The sequence below is a fragment of the Megalobrama amblycephala genome, linkage group LG14 (assembly GCF_018812025.1).
Source record: "Megalobrama amblycephala isolate DHTTF-2021 linkage group LG14, ASM1881202v1, whole genome shotgun sequence".
In the NCBI taxonomy this organism is placed as follows: Eukaryota; Metazoa; Chordata; class Actinopteri; order Cypriniformes; family Xenocyprididae; genus Megalobrama; species Megalobrama amblycephala.
Window position 1 is genome coordinate 23660238 of NC_063057.1, and position 23791 is coordinate 23684028.

Here is a 23791-nt window from a genome sequence, read left to right on the forward strand (position 1 = left end):
TAAAGTAATGTGTATTTTGCTCCGAGCTCTGAATTTTGGCCCGAACCCCCCGGTGTGGTAAAAATAGATCGAACTAGAAGTGTAAATGCTGCCATTTAAATTGTGTATATAATTTATGTATAACTTTTTATTTTGGTTTCTAAAATCACTTTCATAATTAATAATTTAAGTTGTGTTTTTATTTGTGTTTATACATTATTTTATTTATTATAAGTTGCAGTACTTTTATTTTGAAGGCTCGGTTCAAGTTTATGCGCAAATGCTGACTTCACGTCAGATTCTCAGCTCCTGCAAGCAAGCGGCAAGCACGGACATTTTGTATGCTCCAATAAAGTTTTATTCTCTACAAAAAGGACTTGAACACTCACAAGGAAAATTATAAGATTATTTCCCTTTCGTGCAGCATGCAGCCAACGAGTTTTCACGGTGGATTTGAAGAAAAGTCGTGTCTGCGCATGCTTGGAGGGAGATACAAGAAGAGGAAATAAACTGATAAAGTGTCAACAAACAGAGGTAAAGCTGCTGAATTTATATCTCCTTGACATTAGTTGAGTTAATTAACTGAATGCTTTCCACCTGTGCTAATTGGGTTCATTATCTGAACTTGCTCCTCCTGAACTTGAATAAAACATCATTACTTACTAGAGGTGTAACGAGACACTCATGTCATGATTTAATGCATATCTCGATACTGAAGTCACGATACAATACTATCACGATTTTTTTTAAACCAAAATGGCAAAGTGAAGGTGTAATGCTATAACTTTGGAGAAGCCTGTTGCTATTATTATGAAAAGCAAATGTCATTTTCCTCAGTGTGACGAGGTTTAGAAAAAGGAGAAATTTCAACAATCATCTGTACACTCTAACCCTTTCATGCACGAATTATGATAGGCTACTTCTTTTTCAAAAGTGTTTTTATTACTCTTTATGTTTGTTTTTTTCATGCCTAATCACCTTAATTTTTTTCAAACATGCATTTTTCAAGGAGTTGGTGAAATGTCCACTAGAGTGGACAACGCGCATTTAAAACAAAGGATGAAATATGTGTTTGAGAAAACAATTATTAAAAAGAAATATTGTAAACACTATAAAACATGTATTTTTTGCTCTTTAGCATTGTGTTCATGTATTTTGAACATATTCCAGAACTTTTAACAGTCTCAAGTTGAGCAGTTGGTGGCACTGTATTGACACATTAGGGTCCACTGCCACTGTATTGACTAAAAAAAATGAGGACATCAAGGAGCAATATAATTTTTAAAATATCCAAGTATTGATTTTGTGATTTGAGGAAATTGATTAATCATGTGTGGACATCATGCATCACTGGCTATATTTAGACTACAATGTATAGTACAGTTTATAGAGTTTTTTAATATTGAGAGTTATACAGTCATAGTTCTGTTTAGTGTACAAAGTCATTTTAGTTTAACATTATTCATTGTTTTAAAGACATTTTAGTTTAACATTATTCATTGTTTTAAAGTCATTTTAAAGACATTTTAGTTTAACATTTCATTGTTTTAAAGTCATTTTAGTTAAACATTATTCATTGTTTTAAAGTCGTTTTAGTAAAACATTATTCATTGTTTTAAAGTCATTTTAGTTTAACATTTCATTGTTTTAAAGTCATTTTAGTTAAACATTATTCATTGTTTTAAAGTCATTTTAGTTTAACATTATTCATTGTTTTAAAGTCATTTTAGTTAAACATTATTCATTGTTTTAAAGTCATTTTAGTTTAACATTCATTGTTTTAAAGTCATTTTAGTTAAACATTATTCATTGTTTTAAAGTCATTTTAGTTAAACATTATTCATTGTTTTAAAGTCATTTTAGTTAAACATTATTCATTGTTTTAAAGTCATTTTAGTAAAACATTATTCATTGTTTTAAAGTCATTTTAGTAAAACATTATTCATTGTTTTAAAGTCATTTTAGTAAAACATTATTCATTGTTTTAAAGACATTTTAGTTTAACATTATTCATTGTTTTAAAGTCATTTTAGTTTAAAGTCATTTTATTTAAACATTATTGTTTTAAAGTCATTTTAGTTTAACATTATTCATTGTTTTAAAGTCATTTTAGTTAAACATTATTCATTGTTTTAAAGTCATTTTAGTTTAACATTATTCATTGTTTTAGTCATTTTAGTTAAACATTATTCATTGTTTTAAAGTCATTTTAGTTTAACATTATTCATTGTTTTAAAGTCATTTTAGTTAAACATTATTCATTGTTTTAAAGTCATTTTAGTAAAACATTCATTGTTTTAAAGTCATTTTAGTTTAACATTATTCATTGTTTTAAAGTCATTTTAGTTTAACATTATTCATTGTTTTAAAGTCATTTTAGTAAAACATTATTCATTGTTTTAAAGTCATTTTAGTAAAACATTCATTGTTTTAAAGTCATTTTAGTTTAACATTATTCATTGTTTTAAAGTCATTTTAGTAAAACATTATTCATTGTTTTAAAGTCATTTTAGTAAAACATTATTCATTGTTTTAAAGACATTTTAGTTTAAAGTCATTTTATTTAAACATTATTGTTTTAAAGTCATTTTAGTTAAACATTATTCATTGTTTTAAAGTCATTTTAGTTTAACATTATTCATTGTTTTAAAGTCATTTTAGTTAAACATTATTCATTGTTTTAAAGTCATTTTAGTAAAACATTCATTGTTTTAAAGTCATTTTAGTTTAACATTATTCATTGTTTTAAAGTCATTTTAGTTAAACATTATTCATTGTTTTAAAGTCATTTTAGTTAAACATTATTCATTGTTTTAAAGTCATTTTAGTAAAACATTATTCATTGTTTTAAAGAAATTTTAGTTTAACATTATTCATTGTTTTAGTCATTTTAGTTCAACGTTATTCATTGTTTTAAAGTCATTTTAGTTCAACGTTATTCATTGTTTTAAAGACATTTTAGTAAAACGTTATTCATTGTTTTAAAGACATTTTAGTTAAGCATTATTCATTGTTTTAAAGACATTTTAGTTAAACATTATTCATTGTTTTAAAGACATTTTAGTTTAACATTATTCATTGTTTTAAAGTCATTTTAGTTTAACATTATTCATTGTTTTAAAGTAATTTTAGTTTAACATTATTCATTGTTTTAAAGACATTTTAGTTTAACATTATTCATTGTTTTAAAGACATTTTAGTTTAACATTATTCATTGTTTTAAAGTCATTTTAGTTAAACATTATTCATTGTTTTAAAGTCATTTTAGTTAAACATTATTCATTGTTTTAAAGACATTTTAGTTAAGCATTATTCATTGTTTTAAAGACATTTTAGTTAAGCATTATTCATTGTTTTAAAGTCATTTTAGTTAAACATTATTCATTGTTTTAAAGACATTTTAGTTTAACATTATTCATTGTTTTAAAGACATTTTAGTTTAACATTATTCATTGTTTTAAAGTCATTTTAGTTTAACATTATTCATTGTTTTAAAGTCATTTTAGTTTAACATTATTCATTGTTTTAAAGACATTTTAGTTTAACATTATTCATTGTTTTAAAGACATTTTAGTTTAACATTATTCATTGTTTTAAAGTCATTTTAGTTTAAAGTCATTTTATTTAAACATTATTGTTTTAAAGTCATTTTAGTTTAACATTACTCATTGTTTTATTTTGTAATGATTATAATAGAGCCGTTAGTCTGAGATCAATTCTTTATTATAGTGAAGTTTAGAGCAGATCCATTAATCTGACATTGATTGCTCATGTCACGCTCTCTCTCACACGGCATCGTTATAAAAGTCCACAATGCTGTTGCAGATGAAATATAATGTGGATAACATTTAATAAATATCTTTTCGTCAGGTTAGATACTGATTATTAATCATTCAAGCCCCTTTATCTTAACCGCTCTGTTTAACCGTCGGTCTCCACATCCGTCATGTTTGTAGTTTTTTAACACTTTTTACTCGTATTTGTAGTTCTAATCGAATCATCGTCCACAGCGAAATGTGTTATGGGCAATATTAGCCATTACAAGTGTGCACGGATCTGCACTTCGGATTCTAACCGGAAAAAGTAGACCATCCGGGTATCTTTGGGATACTCATTTCAACATACTACGATTTGGGACATACTAATTCTTTTTTCGAATACTATTTAGGACTGATAGTATGTGAATTGGGACGCAGCAGTCTTATTTCTCATGGCCACGAATTAAATGTGTAAACAACCTGCACAACCTGGAATTATCAGAAATGGATAAGACTATAATATTTTAAAAGCACAGAATTAAGAAATTATTATATTAACATGTTGCCTATTGTGCGACACCTACAGCAGCATTAGAATGAAGTTTATCAAGAATATGCTGTTTTTTTATCACCTTAGGGGCAGCTTAAATGACACCTTTTTAACTGAAAACAGAAGACTTTTAATGCGTTTTTGTCAACGCTAAAATGTGCTTTTAATATACTCTCTGTATTTAAAAAAGTATTTAGATACTACTTGTAGTACATTTGAACCCATAGTGTACTACAAGTGGTAACTAAGTATATTTTTTAAATACAGAGAACTAACCGATCCAGCCCTAAAGCTTCAGTGGAATACAGCAGTAAATCGAGTGAATCCAGCAGGAGGAAAATGCTGTCGTGTTTGAAAACACGCCGCTGATTGGGAGCGTTAAATAGCAAATGTGTGTAGTATTTAAAAATATTCAGGCAAATATATACAGTGACAGGCAACTGAGGGTGTGTGCTGACGTCTGACTCTTTCTTCTGTTTATTAAGTGTCTTCCTGAAAAAGTTTCACTTCCTTTCTGGAAGTCAAAGAAATTCCAGTTCAACCCGACAGTTCAGAGGAGGAGAAAAGAAGATCTACAAATATTATTTGAGGTGAGTGTTTCATCTTTCTTTAGTCGTGTGTGTGTGTGTGTGTGTGTTATGATGTGTAACTTTGTGCTTCTGAGACTTTAAAGGTGCGCTGAAGTCATACTGATGATTTTGTTTGAGTTCCTCATGTCACGATCGAACAGATGATCAAGTGTGTCTTGGTAAGTGAATCACAGAAGGCAGATTTTGTGAAATCCCTGTTTTCTCTGCTGTATTGTGTTTATTAGTGAGTCTGATTCCTCAAACAGTATTTCTTATCATGCACTCTGATCTCTTTGAGAGAGAAACTATCGCTCATCATCTTCCTGTCGTTTTCAGCCAGTTTTGATATAATACTGCCTCCTTCTGTCTATATGATGAACTCATAACAGAGTCATTCATTGAAACCAGCAGCACTGAAATTAACTGGAAGTGTTGAACACAACAGTGTTGTAGAAATATAGAAATACTTCCCAAATATCCCACTGCGAAAATAAAGAAAACATAAATGCATACAATTTGTTTGCTTTTGAATGCAGACCTGTGAAAATATGTGATTAGAAAAATATGCATAATAAAGCAGATGATCTGATGAACACAGATAAATATTTTTTAATAATATATATTATTTTTCCAATTGTGCTAATCAGAAAGAAGAAAATCATATACACATAGGATGGCTTGAGGCTGAGTAAAGCTTGGGATAATTTTCATTTGAAAGTGAACTAATCCTTTAAAGGAACACTCCACTTTTTTTGAAAATAGGCTCATATTCCAACTCCCCTAGAGTTAAACAGTTGAGTTTTACCTTTTTTGAATCCATTCAGCCGATCTCCGGTTCTGGCGGTACTACATTTAGCATAGCTTAGTTCATTGAATCTGATTAGACCGTTAGCATCTCGTTAAAAAATGACCAAAGAGTTTTTATATTTTCTTCTATTTTAAACTTGACTCTTCTGTAGTTACATCGTGTACTAAGACCGACGGAAAATGAAAATTTGTGATTTTCTAGGCCGATACGACTAGGAACTATGCTCTCATTCCGGCGTAATAATCAAGGAACTTTGCTGCCGTGCCATGGGTGCAGCAGGAGCAATGATATTACGCAGCGCCTGTGACCCCCTGCTTGCTCAGGGAGCGTGCCTTGCAACCATGGAGACATTTGTGAGAGACGCTGCGTAATATCATTGCGCCTGCTGCAGCCATATCATATCAGCCTAGAAAATCACAACTTTTCATTTTCTGTCGTCTTAGTTCACGATGTAACTACAGAAGAGTCTTTTAAGTAGTTTTAAATAGGAAAAAATATTACATCTCTTTGGTCATTTTTTTTTATCGAGATGCTAACGGTCCAATCAGATTCAATGAACTATGCTAAGCTATGCTAAAAGTAGTTCCGCCAGACCTGGAGATCAGCTGAATGGATTTGAAAACGGTAAAACTCAACTGTTTAACTCTAGGGGAGATGGAAAATGAGCCTATTTTCAAAAAAAGTGGAGTGTTCATTTAAGGAGTCTCAGAAAAACATCATGTTTTTGCTTCAACTCAAAAAGCATTTACAGAATAGGATAATAATTGATTTGTGGGGTGTTTTGAGCTGAAACTTCACAGACACATTCTATGGGAGACCTGAGACTCATAATCTTGAATTATATTATCTTGTACAAAGGATAATTTCAGGACTTAACACTCTGAGGTCTGAAAACGCGCCGGCGCGTTTTGCAGGTTTTTTTTCACATTGCAGCAAAACAGACTTAAAATACTCCGTCATTTTTTGTCGTAGAGACATAAGTAATATATCAATTGAAACTATAGAATATCTTCTTTTATTTGTATACACTCAGAGTAAAAACACAATGTTGTGCTTTTTGTAAAATAAAGAAAACTAACATGATGCGTGATTTCTCCTCTCCCTCTGAACGAAGTCCAATCTGATAGTTCTCAGAAAATGAACTGTAACTTAGTGAATACTAATCACAGAAAAATGTAACTTATGTCTAAAAAAACGTTAAGATGTCAGGTTTTAAATCATGTAAGTCAAATCGAAAACAAACCTTCTGTGTTTATGTAATCTGTATGAAAAGAGAGCCATGTCAGAAGTCCGTGATTCAGCTCATTATCTGCTAATGCGGCCACGCCCACGGAGCGAGCGCTATTCAGACGCAAATTCAGAGGCAATACATGCATTCATTGTCTCAATCATGTATTTATTGTCTTGAAAAGTGTTTATCTGGATGTAAAAATCATGGTTAGCGAGCTCTAGAAGACATGCAGTTAGTTCCTGTTTTCTTTTCTTCTATAGTTGAATTTTAGATGAGTTTTTGTTTCTTTAGCGCCCTCCGGCTGCAGTATGAATTGGAAACTCCATTCATGGAATAGCCTCTTCTTCTTTTAGATGAATTTGTGGACTAAAAATGCACAGAGCGCCCTCCGACTTCAAGGATGAATTGAAAACACCAGCGCTCATAGTAATGACAATGAATATTAAATAAATATAACTCCTCTGTATAGAAAATTGACATAAGCATATGAGAATCCAATATTTCTCCAAATGTGTATGCTTTTAAACTAAAAGCCTATATTCAGACTCTTTGCATCACAGAAATACATTATATTTTAAAGTATAATATAAAACCATTACTTTATATTGTAATATTATTTTTCTGTATGTTTCATATATCATGATGAGCTTGAGACATCACAGAAGGTTTTTTTCACAGCCTACCTGACTGAAATGCCTCATTAATATGCAAGTCATTTCAGCTCATTACTATCCAATTCTTTTGTCTTCCCAGGTGAGAATGGCCATTATTCAGTGGTGATTCACGCCTCCTCGCATACTGTGTTTCTTGGCAAAAAGTGTCTTACAAAAACTAAATCAATATATTTTTTTATATGAAGGAGTAGGCAGCATAATTTTTACATAATTTTGAAGCAAAAACTCTAGTTTACAACCTCCAATACCCAAAAGTCTTGTAAACACAGATTTACTATACTTTTTTTGGCCTTATTTCCGTGACTTAAGTTTTTTGTTTTTTCAATAACCACGCATAAATGTTATTCCTTCAAAAACACAAACATGTACATACATGTTCCTCACATATTATTGTAGCCTAGTTTGTGCTGAATACAGTGTAATGACACTTTTTCCATTAATATGTTTATGAACAACTGAAAAAAGCACAAATGTCAGGGCATGTCAAAACTTCTCCAGGCCCCAAATCAGCCTCAGACTCCAGAGGGTTAAACAGATGTGTTTGAATGAGTTCACTGAGTCCTGGTCCGATCACAGCTTCATTTCATAATCAAAATTACATTTAAGTGCTTAATTTAACATGTAATATGTGGACCTACTTCAGATCTTTTCTTTTTGTCCTGCAGCTATTAATCGGTGAAGGGCGATGGCATCTGTTAAAGAGCTGCTCAAGAATTCACTGTATGAACTGTTAAAAGACGATCTAAAAGAGTTTCAGTGGCATTTAGAGAATGATCATGAGAGTATATCAAAGTCTGACATGGAGAATGCAGATAGGTTAAAAACTGTGGATAAGATGGTGGAGTGTTTTGGACCAGAAGAAGCTGTGAAGATCACTGTGGTGATCCTGAGGAAGATAAACCAGAATAATCTGGCTGAGCAGCTGGAGCTCAACAAACTCAAGCAAGGTAATGTTTAATTCACAGTGACTGTGATGTTATTGACAGGCAATATGAAGACATGTGCTGCTGTTGGAGCTCATTCAGAAGAGATATGGGGTAAATAACAATCACTGCTTGTTCTTGGAAAGAAGAAAAAATAACAGCAATCAACAATTACAGGTCCAAGACGATCAGCAGCAGATCTTATACAAGTACATTTATTAGAACAGTGTCTGATTTTACTAATGGTTACATGGTTTACAGTGACATTACCGCACTATCACCATTAATCAGGGTGTTTCCATCACCATAAATGTTCCCAGCTTAAACATAATCAGTGTAAAATGTGCATGTAAACACACTTGCAGTGCAAGAGTATATTGAATACAGCAGATGTGCAGTTTTTATCACATGTTCTGTAGCTATGTTTGTAATTGGAACTGCAGACCAGATTACAAATTACATATATTTTTCAATAAGAATTTATGAAAATCATGATCACTTGTTTTTTTTTAAAGGCTCATCTGCAGATGACAGAGAAGCTACACTTCATGATTACACAGAGACCAGCCGCAGACTGAAGAACAAATTAAAACAGGACTACATGCGGATATTGGTTGGTAATTCACAGACGGGTCATCAGAAAAACCTGAACGATATTTACACTGATTTATATGTGGTGGAGAATGAGACTGGAGGAAGAGTAAATGACCATGAGGTGAGACAGATCGAATTGAATCAGAAACAAGATGATGCCAAGGACACACCAATCCAATGCAATAACATTTTTAAAGTCAATGAAAACAAAAAGGTACTGACGATGGGGATCGCAGGGGTAGGAAAAACTGTGTCTGTCAATAAATTCATCCTTGACTGGGCTGAAGGAACAGAAAATCAGGATTTAGCCTTCATTTTTCCTCTGCCGTTTCGTGAGCTAAACCTGATTACAGAGAACTGCAGTCTCATGGGACTGATTCATGAATACTTCTTTAGTGATCCTAAAGAACTGCCCTCTCTTCCTGAAGGTGATGGTAAAGTCCTGTTCATTTTTGATGGGCTGGATGAATGTCGCTTCCCTTTGAGGTTTAAAGAGGGAGGCAGATTTACAAATGTTCATGAAAAAACAACAGTGAATAAGATAATAACAAACCTTATCAAGACAGACCTGCTTCCCTCTGCTCTCATCTGGATCACATCCAGACCAGCAGCAGCCAGTCTGATTCCCCGAAACTACATTGATCAGGTGACTGAAGTGCGCGGATTTAACAATAAGCAGAAAGAGCAATACTTCATCAAAAACAGCAGTCCTGAGGTTTCTGAAAACATCATCCAGTACATCAAGAAATCCAGGAGCCTGTACATCATGTGCCATATCCCTGTATTCTGCTGGATCTCTCTCACTGTTCTTCAGCCTCTACTGGCTCGAGAGAACAATGACAAAACACCTACAACCCTCACAGAGATGTACACAAGCTTCTTAATTTCTCAGCAACAACAGATGAAAGAAAAATACTGTGATGATCCTGAAGCCAATGCAATGCATTTTGATCAGATTATTCTGAAGCTTGGGAAGCTGGCCTTTCAACAGCTGGAGAAAGGAAATCAGATTTTCTACAAAAAAGATCTTGAGGAATGTGGGCTAGATGTCAGTGAAGGGTCTGTCTACTCTGGGTTATGCACTCAGATCTTTCAGGAGGAAAAAGCTGTTTCAGCAAGAAGCGTTTACAGCTTCGTACATCTCAGCATCCAGGAGTTCCTTGCTGCTCTCTATGTGTTTTTGATTAATAGAGACAAGAAAGAAAACCCATTTCTTCAATCATGGACAGAAAAACTAGAATTGATTCTGTACCAAAAGCCACTTTTTCAGCTTCACAAGGCTGCAGTCAATAAAGCTTTGCAAAGTGAGAATGGATACCTGGATCTTTTCCTCCGGTTCCTTCTGGGTCTTTCACAGGGGTCCAGTCAGAATGACCTGAGAGAACTACTGCCAGGACTGGAAATAGAAACAGAGAATGTTAAAGACACTGTTGACTATATCAGAAAGAAGATACAGGAGGAGAAATCAGTAGAGAGGACCATCAATCTCTTCCACTGTCAGCGAACTGAAAGATGACTTTTTGGAGGAAATCCAGAAGAATCTGCAAACAGGAAAACTTTCAGAACAGAAGCTTTCCTCTGCTCAGTGGTCTGGTCTGGCGTTTGTGCTCCTCATGTCAGAAAAGACTCAAGAGAAGTTTGAACTGCATAAATACATAAGATCTGATAAAGCAGTGGTGCGACTGCTGCCAGTGATCAAAAACACCAGAAGAGCACTGTAAGAGTCTCCGTTATAGTCATTTATATACACTGTTAGTCATTTTAATTGGGCCTAAATTTTATACAGGTGATTTGATGGACAAGACTGTTATTGATGTGTGTGATGATATTAAATGCCGAGGTATCTCCATCAGTCAAGCTGTGTCAGGCATCAGGCAAAACTCAGGAACCTGAGCTTTACTCATTTTATTATGTTATTATAATTTTACAATAAATTAAAGAAACTGAAAATATTATTTATTTTATAAAGAGATTTTTTTTTTTAGCTTTGCTTACATCAATTCAGTCAAAAGTTTTTCCAAATGAAACCCAACCTTTTAAACATTACTACTGCATTACTGTTGTTTTGCTCTCTACACAGGCTACATAGTTGTAATCTCACTGCTCTGTCTTGTGAGAGTTTGTCTTCAGCTCTACAGTCCTCAAACTCTGTCCTAAGAGAGCTGGACCTGAGTAACAATGAACTGCAGGATTCTGGAGTGAAGCTTCTTTCCGATGGACTGAAGAGCCCAAACTGCCATCTGGAGATATTGAGGTAGACTGTTTTAAAATAATTAACAAAATACTATCAGAATAAATGATTTTGTCACAAAATGTGGCATCTACTCCCAATGGAATGCCAGAACAAAAGACAAAACAACATTTGAAGGAGTGGGATATTTTTAAATATTTATACAGATGTCCATATTTTCAGAGTTGAGAGGTATGGGACCTTATGGATTGCATAAGTCTGAGAAAAATATTATTAGGGCTGGAGGGATGGTAGTGGACTGTGTAAAGATTTAAATTGCAAAATGGCCTTAAACAAGTACTAAATCTGTAAATTTTGCTAGATTTGAAAAATACTGCTTTTCAAAACCATCTATTTCATGCATGCTTTCCTTCCGATAGCACTGAACAAGCTAGTAGTGCCATCTAGTGACTGTGTATGGGACACCATTAACATCTCAGCCAAAATTCACAATTAACACAAGTTGACTGACAATTTTTTTTTTATGAATTCATGCAATACATATTTTAGGCAGTTGGATATGGCTTAGTATGAATTTTGGATGTTGAGGTGTAATTATAAGAATATTCTTACATTCTCCATGTTTCAGAGTGAAACAGCACAGTGCTTATTTGCACATGAGCAGCTCATGGTCCTGTTTTCAGTGTTTCAGAGCGGCAAATTAGTTTCACAGTGAATCAGTGGTCTCAAACTCAGCTCCTGGAGGGCCACTGTCCTACAGAGTTTAACTCCAGCCAGCTCCAAAACACCTGCCTAAGTCTCCTAATCCTGAAGACTTTGATTTTTCAAGTACAACACAGTGAGACTAATGAATGTTGTCTGAGAGAATATGCAGCATGTACCAAATATTTTTACAATTTTGCTATGAGATTTATAAATCTTACCACCAATTTAAAAGCATTAAGATGTGTTTTATTGTCATTTGTTCCCTGCATTTTCTGCTAAAAAATGTTATTTTAAATTAAGTAAATCAATAAAGTATTTAAAGTTATTTGAGGCAAATGAAGAATTAATTAGCAAAAAGAATACATTGCAAAGTAATGCATTTCAACTCTTAGCAGGTAATATTTTATTTAAAAATATGCACATTCACTCTTATTTGTATGCCTAGTATCCTGAAAATGACTGTTAATGTTTCTCGTCTAATTACAAATTACACAAATTACATAAATTAATTATTTAAATTCAAAACAACTGCATTTTTAATTAGCCACTGAAATTACTATTTAGGTTTTTACAGTTACAAAGTAGTGACTACAAATAAATAATACCTAATGAATGGCTGAAATCTATATAAATTCAAGTCACGTGGACTGTTTGGTGTGTGTCTGTAGATTGTCTGGCTGTATGGTGACAGAGGAAGGCTGTCATTATGTGTCTTCAGCTCTGAGTTTGAACCCTACACACCTGAGAGAGCTGGATCTAAGCTACAATCACCCAGGAGATTCAGGAGTCAAGCTGCTTAATGAAAAACTGGAGGATCCGAACTGCACACTGGACAAACTCAAGTAAGAGTTTTGATTAAACAACTACAAAACAACATTACAATCTTTACTTATTACAAACCAGTTAAACTTTATTGCTTTCATACACTTACAAAAGTTAAATTGATAATTTACAGAGGTTTGGTTCTAGTTATGCTATTGAATGCTTCATTCTGATTGGATGATGAGCTTTCTAAGGTTAATAAACCCACAGCTAAAATAGTTCTAGTTATTTCTTGACAAACATTACAGTTCCATATCACTTTCGTCAAATGATTTCAGTTATTTCAGCCTTCATTTCAAGGGTCTCACCTCAGCCGTGGTATTGAGGGTGGAGAGAGCGCTGGATATTCACTCCCCTCACCGACAATCCCTGCCAGACCTGAGACTCGAACCCATGACCTTTGGGTTACAAGTCCGACTCTCTATCCATTAGGCCACGACTGCCCCATAACCACATTTAACAGTACATTAGCAACATGCTAACGAAACATTTAGAAAGACAATTTACAAATATCACTAAAAATATCTTGATTTCATGGATCATGTCAGTTATTATTGATCCATCTGCCATTTTTCGCTATTGTCCTTGCTTGCTTACCTAGTCTGATGATTCAGCTGTGCACATCCAGACGTTCTGCCCTTGTCTAAAGCCTTGAACATGGGCTGGCATATGCAAATATTACATATTAATGATCCCGACTGTTACGTAACAGTCGGTGTTATGTTGAGATTCGCCTGTTCTTCTGAGGTCTTTTAAACAAATGAGATTTATATAAGAAGGAGGAAACAATGGAGTTTGAGACTCACTGTATGTCTTTTCCATGTACTGAACTCTTGTTATTCAACTATGCCAAGATAAATTACATTTTTCATTCGAGGGCACCTTTAATGGTCAAATTGTCCATCTTTTGGAGTATCTCATGTAAATACAGTTGGTTATGGCTTAAGTGTACATAAACAGGTAAGTGAAACCTGAATATGTGTCAGTATTACATCCATGAATTTTGTCTTAAAGGGAAAGTAGCCTAATTAAATATTTGTCTGTCATTAATGTTAATCAAACAACAAAAGATGGTAAATAGATGTATATATGGGCGACAGCGGCAAGGAACCCAAACTCCAACAGATGACATCAGGTGGTAAACAGGTGTTAAAATGGAGAGAGAAAAAAACCTTGGGAGAAATCAGGCTTAGTCGGGGGGCCAGTTCTCCTCTGGCGAACAGTGCTTTGTTACGATTCAGGTTGCTATCATAAGTCCGATAGGATCGCAACATTCAAAGTGGTTTGTTTTTTTTTGTTTGTTTTTTTTTAGGAGTGCAAAACTTACAACATAGGGTGAACACAAAACACAACAACAAAACACAAAAACAACAATAAAACAGCAGTGATAGTAACAGCAATGAAAACTAAGCAGAAATGACAAATAATAGTAGTAATAGTAGAAGTATTTAAACAGTAATAGCATGTAAATTAATATTGATAATATTTTGTGATGCTGGCAACAGTAGTATCAGTAATGATTATAATAATGATACTAAAGACGGTGATGGTAAGTTGTGTTGAAGGCAGTAGTAATATCAGTAATAATCATAGATAACATTGATAATAATAATAACAGAAGCTGTACTAATACTGAAGATGGTGATAAATATTTGTGTTGACAGAAAAAGTAAAATCAATAATGATGATAATAATAATAATAATAATAATAACAATAACATTTGTATCAATAATAATGGCAACAGTGATAACTGTAATACTAAATATGGTAATGGTGATAATTTTGTATTGACTGCAATAGTAATAATATAATAACATTAATAACAACAACAATAATAATAAAATAAATAATAATAATAACAACAACAACAATAGTAATTAAAAACATTAGTAATGCTAAAGATGGTGATGATGATGTTTTGCGATGACGGGACAGTGATATCAATAATAGTTGTAATAGTAATAATAATAATAATGACAATAATAATAATAATAAAATGACAGTTATAATGAAATCATGACACATACCTTAACACATACCACACCTCTCCTAGTTTGTCAGTGTGCTTTTTTTTTTTTTTTTTTTTTGTTCTTTCTTTTTTCTTCTCATTCACAGTACAATTACTATTTGTAGGTATGCCTAAGCTGAGGTGGTGCATTAAAAGAGGGGTGTGGTGCATTAAAATCAGCATTTGGTACATTCAAATCATGTGTGGTATATGTTAGGTGTTGGTTTGATTTGGTTATATTTTTATATTTTTGATATTTATATTATTATTCCCATTATTATTTAATTCACTTTTTAATTATTAAAGATATACATTATACCATTACCGTCCTTATATCAAGCAAAACATCACATCATCATTTCAGTACTGCTAAATGTTTCTGTAAAATAACAACAATGTCAATAATAATTATAATAATGAAAATACTCACAATATTACTAAAACCTTGTATAAATATGTGTAATAATAAATGAATACATGATTGAACAGGATGAGTGTGTCAGATTTGTAATAGTTGAAGGAGGTCTGATCTGGAGTGTTGTGGTTCCGATATACAGTTGTAATGAGATGAAAAATATTCTAAAGAGATGTAGTCTATGAGCAAATTTTTCCAGTGCGTTATGTGAATAGTGTTTCGGGATTTCCAGTTCAAGAAGATAGTTTTCTTGGCGATGGTTAGGGCTACAAGAAGCATCCTTTTGTTTGTTATTTCTTGATTGAGAGTTGATAGATCGCCCAGTAGACAAAGGGAGGGGATAATAGGATGTGGCAGCCTATGAGGCGGGATAGGGATTCAGTGACGTCTTTCCAAAAGTGTTTAATGGGTGGGCAGTGCCATGTGGCATGGATATATGTGTCCGGGCAGTTTTGTGAGCAGTGTGAGCAAATTTCTGATGTGAATCCCATTTTAGACAGCCTTTCCCCAGTGTAGTGTGTTCTATGAAGAGTCTTGTACTGCAGTGTTTCTCAACTCCAGTCCTCGGGACCCACTGCTCTGCACATTTTGAATGTATCCCTTATTTAACACACCTGATTTAAATCATCAGCTCGTTAGGAGAGACTGCATAAACTGAACTGAGTGTGTCAGATAAGAGAGACATACAAAATGTGCAGAGCAGTGGGTCCCGAGGACTGGAGTTGAGAACCACTGTTGTACTGTATGAGTTGACGGTTGGTGTTTTTAGTCATGGAATAAATATTTTTACAAATCTGAGTCCAGAAGTCAGTATCAGGAGCAATCGAAAGGTCTTCTTCCCATTTAATTGTTGGTAAAGTTATGGTTTTATTTGAATTAGTTATAATTTTGTATACTTTGGAAAGTAATTTTTTCGGAGAGGATATATTAACTAAATATGCTAATGCGGTAGGAAGGTGAAAATTGATAGTTCTATTGTTGATTTTGGATAACACAGCTGATTTGAGTTGCAGATATTTCAAGAATTGATTGCTCCCGATACCGTACTCCTGGACTAAGTAGGAAAATGAAACTAAGTTGTTAGACTGAAAAATGTGATTTATATGGGTGATGCCCTTTTGTGCCCATTTATTGAAATTAAGTGTTTTTTTGTTACTTGTGAAATCAGGGTTGTTCCAGAGTGGGGTGAGTTTAGATGGGGCCTGATTGGAGTTTGTGATTTGATGATATTTCCACCAGGCTGTCAGAGCAGAGGCTATTGTCAATGCTTTGAAACATGGGTGGCGTTAAATGGACTGACTAAGGAATGGGATGTCTGATATGTGCAAGTTTTCGCAGAGTGATCTATGTCTAGCCATATAATGTCTGATTGCATGGGGTGAATCCATTTATATATGTATGTAAAAACAGCACTTGTTTTTATGTATTATTAAACCTTAAATGACCACTGAATCAGCCCACTTTATGATGCCAATTTTTGGCATTAATCATAATCAGTTTATTTGATGATCATATTTTATTTTCCTTTGCTACAAAAAAGTTAAATAAGCACACTGTTATTATAGCCAAAGGAAAACAGACATTGGATCAACAGCATAGCAACAATAGCAACCCTAATTACCCTAGAAACTGCATTTATCTAGAGTGTTTAAACATGAAAATGTATATGAAAAATTGCATAGCTATACTGTGTACAAAGACAATCACAATTCTGAGGGAAAAAAATAACATTTTCAGTAACAACTTTTGGATTTCAATAACCACTTTTGTCCACCACAATTTTAATAAAATGTAAATTTATCCCCTGCACTTTTTTTGGGCAAGTGTGTTCACCTGTCCTTTTATTCTCATCTAAAATGAGGCAGTCTAAACATTATGGAGCGCTCACTCTCCTGTAATGTTTCATTCATACTGGAAGCTGGAGGGCGCTCTCTCGCAGAAAGCCCAAAATGGTTTTGTAGAAGTATTAAGCTATAGAGGGTATGCATGTGATGTCACTGTCGACCGTTATGACTGCGGTTACACAGACTGAGTGGCAGCATTGGTTTTCAGTGTGAATGCAGTGAAAAACACAAAACGCATCCAAAACGGGGAAGAGCTTTGTGACTGACTGTACAGATAGCTTTGACACAAAATCTGATGTATATTTTCACTGACTGCCAAAAGCTAGAGAAAAGAGAAGCAAATGGATCACTGCAATTCACAGAAACAGCTGGACCAGGCAGATTTATCATTTTGTCAAAATGTTGGATTTTTGAGGTAAAATCATACCTTATATATTGTCTACATAAGTGGGTGTCTTTAAAAAAAACACTGACAAAAAATCAGGGTATCTTCCATTCATTCGTTTTTTGATTTAATATTGAAATTAGAAAAACAATTTAAAAAAAAAATTGGCTTGATTTTTTTTTTTTTTTTTTTTTTTCATTTTTTCGTTCTGGGATTGGAAACAAATAATCAGCTTGAACATTCAATCTCTACATGTGGGCGGGAATAAAACATCTTTTTCCACTGATTGGTCAACCAGACCTCAAACATGTCGTCATTAGTTGTTCATCGTGTTCGCTCAACAGAATAAAAGTCCCGTTTATTCTACATTCTCTTTCTCAAAGACTAGTGAATGGCTTGACAGATCGTACTGGTGCAGAGTCAGAGCTTAATTCTGAGTAGACATAAATTCATCTACATGTGAAATATTAGTTAACTCATAAATATTAATTTACTTTGCAGCTGCGCAAATAAGACAGACATATCTGTCTTATTTCTTATGAAATTAGATATGAATAGATATTACATGTTATTAGTTCAGAGATTAACTTTATTGTAATGCGAATTAGATGTCATGATTTGATGATGGAGGTGAACTCATTTGAGATGCTAATTTGAAATAGCACAAATTTAAAAAAAAAAAAGTAAAATAGATAAATAAAGGGGTAATGTTAAATATAGCCATTATAGTGCTGTCTTAGTTATCTTACTCCCCCAAATTTTTCCCAATGTGAGCCCAGCTCCAGTCCTCTACAATTACCACAATTGTAGCTCCAGTCCACTACAATTTTGAGCGGTAAAGGCCCAGGTGTACTTCATTTCCTGCGTTCCGCTCTGTCTCGTGCACAGATACTCTATCAAAGATACTCCTTTGCTTGTGAGCGCGGAAAGATGCGTTCGGCGCATATACACACGCACTGTCCGTGGACCGTGGTCATTGTACAGTTCTCTTCATATGTTTTGCTTTCCAAGCATGTAATATAAGTAAAGCGCCTTGCTCCTTTAACCCTTTGACGCGTACGATCACACCGGTGTGATCAGTCTCGTCTGGTCCCTGGAGTGTACGATCTGATATGAGAATATTCTAAACTTACATGCGAAAGGGTTAATAGTCCAATTTGTGGTTACACAGGCAAACTCAACAGCCATTGAACTGAGTAAAAATGTAAATTAAAAAAACAGGTTAACTCAGGTTAGAAGCATTATCAATACACCACGTTAGCCGTGATCGCCAAAAACATCTTTGATTATATCATGCCAAACTCTTGCAACATATATTAAACAGATGGAAAATTCAAATTAACTTACCCCTGAAAGGGAAGCCTGCAACCTTTAGCCAAAAAAGCGTAACGGCTAATGCTAACGCTCCTCTAGTGGTATACAGGGAAAGAGACCGGATGCTGTTTTTTGAATGGATGTCAATGGATGCGAGGCTTCACTATGCTGATTAAACAGCTTTTGTTAACCCTTACACTTTCTCCAATGGTAAGAGATACAGACCCTCTCATCTCCCTATAATATACACCCTGCATTCCATTCGGAAGGGATCATCCCTTTGCCCTAATCCCTTCAAAGGGTTTACCCTCCGGAGTGAGAGCTTTGAAAGGGTTAAAGGGTGTGGGGGTCAAAAAAACTATTTTTTTTTGGAACACACTTCAGCATCATCATCTTAACACCAGAGAGGCGCCTTCGTCTTTTTCCCCCTGGTTTACTCTTTGTCCAGCTGTGTTTGATTATACTGATTGGACTTGATTAGGAAAGCCACACACCTGTCTATATAAGACCTTACAGCTCACAGTGCATGTCAGAGCAAATGAGAATCATGAGGTCAAAGGAACTGCCTGAAGAGCTCAGAGACAGAATTGTGGCAAGGCACAGATCTGGCCAAGCTTACAAAAACATTTCTGCTGCACTTAAGGTTCCTAAGAGCACAGTGGCCTCCATAATCCTTAAATGGAAGATGTTTGGGATAACCAGAACCCTTCCTAGAGCTGGCCGTCCGGCCAAACTGAGCTATCGGGGGAGAAGAGCCTTGGTGAGAGAGGTAAAGAAGAACCCAAAGATCACTGTGGCTGAGCTCCAGAGATGCAGTCGGGAGATGGGAGAAAGTTGTAGAAAGTCAACCATCACTGCAGCCCTCCACCAGTCGGGGCTTTATGGCAGAGTGGCCCGACGGAAGCCTCTCCTCAGTGCAAGACACATGAAAGCCCGCATGGAGTTTGCCAAGATGGTGAGAAATAAGATTCTCTGGTCTGATGAGACCAAGATAGAACTTTTTGGCGTTAATTCTAAGCGGTACGTGTGGAGAAAACCAGGCACTGCTCATCACCTGTCCAATACAGTCCCAACAGTGAAGCATGGTGGTGGCAGCATCATGTGCTCTCTAAGCATGACTTTATTACAGTGCTTGGTTTACCTCTTCCCCCACGTCACATGTGTCCTATAAAATCCCTTAACACTATAATATGTTTACTCAACTGTGGCAGAAATGGGCTTCCATATGTCTTTACACAGTGAGTCACAGGAGACTTCAATATGATGGCAAAAAAAAACTAAGTTTCAAACTACTCCCCTTTAAACACTAGAGTCTATTAAAAAAGAGTGTCGGTTAAAAGGAATATGACTTAACCTGAAAAAACATTCGGTCAGAAGAATTGAGTGTGAGATGGGCTGTTGAATGAATGACATGTTTGTTATGGACACATTATTGTTTACATTTTACAGTCATTGCCACAGAAATCTGACTTTATACATTTGAATGTTTGATTAACCCTGGACCTTGAGCATCTGATCTTAAATCAGTGTTTTAACTGTGCTGTGCTGTTTAACAGACATCAAAAATGGAAAAAGCTGGTAAAAACTCACATGAACACACAAACTGACAACTAATTACTCCTTTCAGATGTCATTAGAAACTGTAATCAATAATTAGATGAATCGCCTACAGTCACTGCACTGCTGTGTATCTGTGGATCAACATGTGCCCAAAAAGATGGAAATATCTGAAATCATTGTGGGACATTTTATGGTCTCCACGAGGAAACCAGCTGATAAATCATACAGAATCATGTTTATTGAAAATGTAAAACAGCAGAAAGTTTCCTGTGATGGTAGATTTATGGTAGAGTTAGTGTAAGAGGAGAGAATATACAGTTTGTACAGTATAAAAACCATTACGCCTATGATTGATTGTGTCTGTGTGTGTTTTCCAGTGTGGATCATGGAGGAGAGATCAGGATTACACCAGGAGTACGAAGATGTACGTTTAACACACACTCACACACACATTCATATTTCAGAAAGATTATAATCCTGTTTTATCTGTTTGGTAACCATGGTGATTTCAGTCAGAACCTCATTTAGCACAAACTCTATTACAGAATGACATTTCTTAAATGTATTATTATTATTATTATTATTGGTTTCTTGGCAACAGACCTGAGAGTTGAGTACCGAACTCAAGATTTCCTAATAACTACAGATGAGATTCTGTAAGATAGGAGAAGAATCCTGAATCCTGATCTGAACTGAAGATCTGTGATATTTTCTGTAATAAATGATACACTGATGTGTTTTATCTCCATCAGATTCCCATCAGCTCACTCTGGATCTGAACACAGTGAATAAACACCTCCGTCTGTCTGAGGAGAACACAGTGATTACTGACACTAAAACAGAACTTCAGCCATATCCTGATCATCCAGACAGATTTGATGGAGATTATCGTCAGGTGTTGTGTAGAGAGAGTATAAGTGGACGCTGTTACTGGGAGATTGAGTGGAGTGGATATGTGTTTATATCAGTGTCATATAAGAGCATCAGCAGGACGGGAGGGGATTGTGAGTGTAGGTTTGGACGTAATGATCAGTCCTGGAGTTTGGAGGGCTCTCGCATTTACTCGTTCTCTCACAATGACGAACTGACTCTTCGCTCTTTAATGTTCAGCATCAGTAGAACAGAGAATGAGAAGAATTACTATAGAGTAGGAGTGTATGTGGATCACAGTGCAGGAACTCTGTCCTTCTACAGCGTCTCTGGAGACACAATGAGTCTCATCCACACAGCCCAGACCACATTCACTCAACCGCTCTATCCTGGGTTTGGGGTTTATGGATCAGTCAAACTGTGTTGATGAATCAGACTCAGACTGAGAGATTCTACCCATAATGCTTTGAGCTCATGATGAATCAGTGACTGTCACACACTGACTAGATGATCCAAGATAGGAGTCTCGACACAAAGACGATGAACACTTTTATTTACAGTATTTTTCAACACGTCTCAAAAGCAAAGTCCAGGGAATTAAGATCAATCACACAGTTTGATGATCAGTTCTTGTGTAAATGAAGGATCTCAATAGAAACCTGTTACTTCAACCATACGTCTGTTTCTGTTTGAATTCAGTTCTCATTTGATTTACAGCATTTATCATGTTATTATGATTATTGTCAGGATTATGTTTAGTGTTGTGTTTTTGTTCATATGTTCCTCTTGATCTGTTTGTGATTATTGTCAGCTGTGTTCACTCGTGAAGCTCTGTGTATTTACACTCCTGCTTCTGTTCAGTTCAGTTCATCACCTCAGAGAGTTGTTTGGTCATAACATGATTTTTGCATTCAATTCTAATTTTGTAAATATGTAAAATAAATATATTTTTATTGCAGCATTTATTTATTTCAGTGTCACATGATCCTTCAGAAATCATTCTAATATGATGATTTGATACTCCGTTATTATCAATGTTGGAAACAGTTGTGCTGATGAATATTTTTATAACCTGTGATACTATTTTCAGGATTCACTGATTAATAAAAAGTTAAAAAGAACAGAATTTATTCAAAATAGAAATATTTTCTAACAATACAAATCTTTACTATCACTTTTTTTTTATCAATTTCACACATCCTTGCTGAATAAAAGTATTAATTTTTTTCAAAAAAGAAAGAAAAAAATTAATGACCCCAAAATTTTGAACAGTAGTGTATATTGTTACAAAAGATTTATATTTTAAATAAATGCTGCTCTTTAAATTTTTATTCATCAAAGAATCCTGAAAAAAGTATCACAGATTATAAAAATATTAAGCAGCACAACTGTTTCCAACATTAATAATTGAGCATCAAATCATCATATCAGGATGATTTCTGAAGGATCATGTGACACTGAAGACTGGAGAAATGATCACAGGAATAAATGATATTTTTACGTATATCAAAATGGAAAACCATTATTTTGAATTGTAGTTCTGTTTGACAGTATGACTGGGGGAATTCACAGTGCCTGCAGGGGGTGTGCATATATTCCCGTTAACTCCCATATATCTGAGCGCAGGACGACTACAATCCCGTTCACGGCGGGAAGTGGACGGTCAGTAACCTGTGGCTCTATCTGGAGAGCACTCGAGGACGGGACGTCACCAACCACCTGTTTGACCAGATCCACTGGATTATGGTGCAGTCGCTCAGAGCCGTGTGAGTCCAGATCATGAGGAGCGATTGTTCTGATGAAGCATGAACATGTTGAGCTGAAGCTCTCAATCACAATGTGTTCCTCTTACCGTCTGAAGATTTCTGTTTCAGATTAATGCTGTTCTTTTGTGCTTCTGTTCATCAAAGACTCCTGAAAATAAAATCTGTCACAGTTTCCACAAAAATATGAACTGTTTTCAACACTGATAATAATCATAAATGTTTCTTGAGCATCATATCAGAATGATTTCTGAAGGATCATGTGACTGAAGACTGGAGTAATGATGCTGAAAATGATCACAGGAATAACTATACATTCACATAATATACAGTTCAATGTCAATATATATTATAGTGTATAATATATAAATATAGTGAATATATCACATTTTACTGTATTTACTATCAAATAAATGCAGCCTTGGTGAACAAAAGAGACTTAGAGTCTTTTTTTCTATTTAACAAAGTATTTTGTGTATTTCTGTTGTGTATTTCTAGTTTCTGCTGAAATAGTTCCCATCACTATAGAGGGTATGCAAGTGACGTCACCGTCGACCGTTACAACTGCGGTCACGCCCACTGAGTGGCAAAAGACTGAGTGGCAGCATTGGTTTTCAGCATGAATGCCGCGAAAAACACACAAAACACATCCAAAACGGGAAAGAGCTTTGCGATTGACTGTACAAATAGCTTTGACACAAAACCTGAGGTATATATTTAAAAACTGCTGAAAGCAACAGAAAAAGAAGCAAATGGATCACTGCAATTCACAGAAACAGCTGGACTCCAGCAGAGAAACATGGATTTGCAGTTATCATTTTGTGTCA

General features: G+C 34.7%; 1 protein-coding gene across 1 annotated transcript; it reads left to right on the top strand.

The window, feature by feature from the left end:
• The first annotated feature begins 246 nt into the window (after positions 1–246).
• On the top strand, positions 247–22229 carry LOC125245096 (NACHT, LRR and PYD domains-containing protein 12-like). Its single transcript, XM_048155547.1, is given in 10 exon segments — positions 247–513; positions 4555–4678; positions 4773–5035; positions 8235–8516; positions 9008–10583; positions 10585–10803; positions 11167–11340; positions 12651–12824; positions 20709–20755; positions 21084–22229. Coding segments are annotated over 7 exon segments (2997 nt in total). The 5' UTR covers positions 247–513; positions 4555–4678; positions 4773–5035; positions 8235–8254; the 3' UTR covers positions 21629–22229.
• The last annotated feature ends 1562 nt before the right edge of the window (positions 22230–23791 follow it).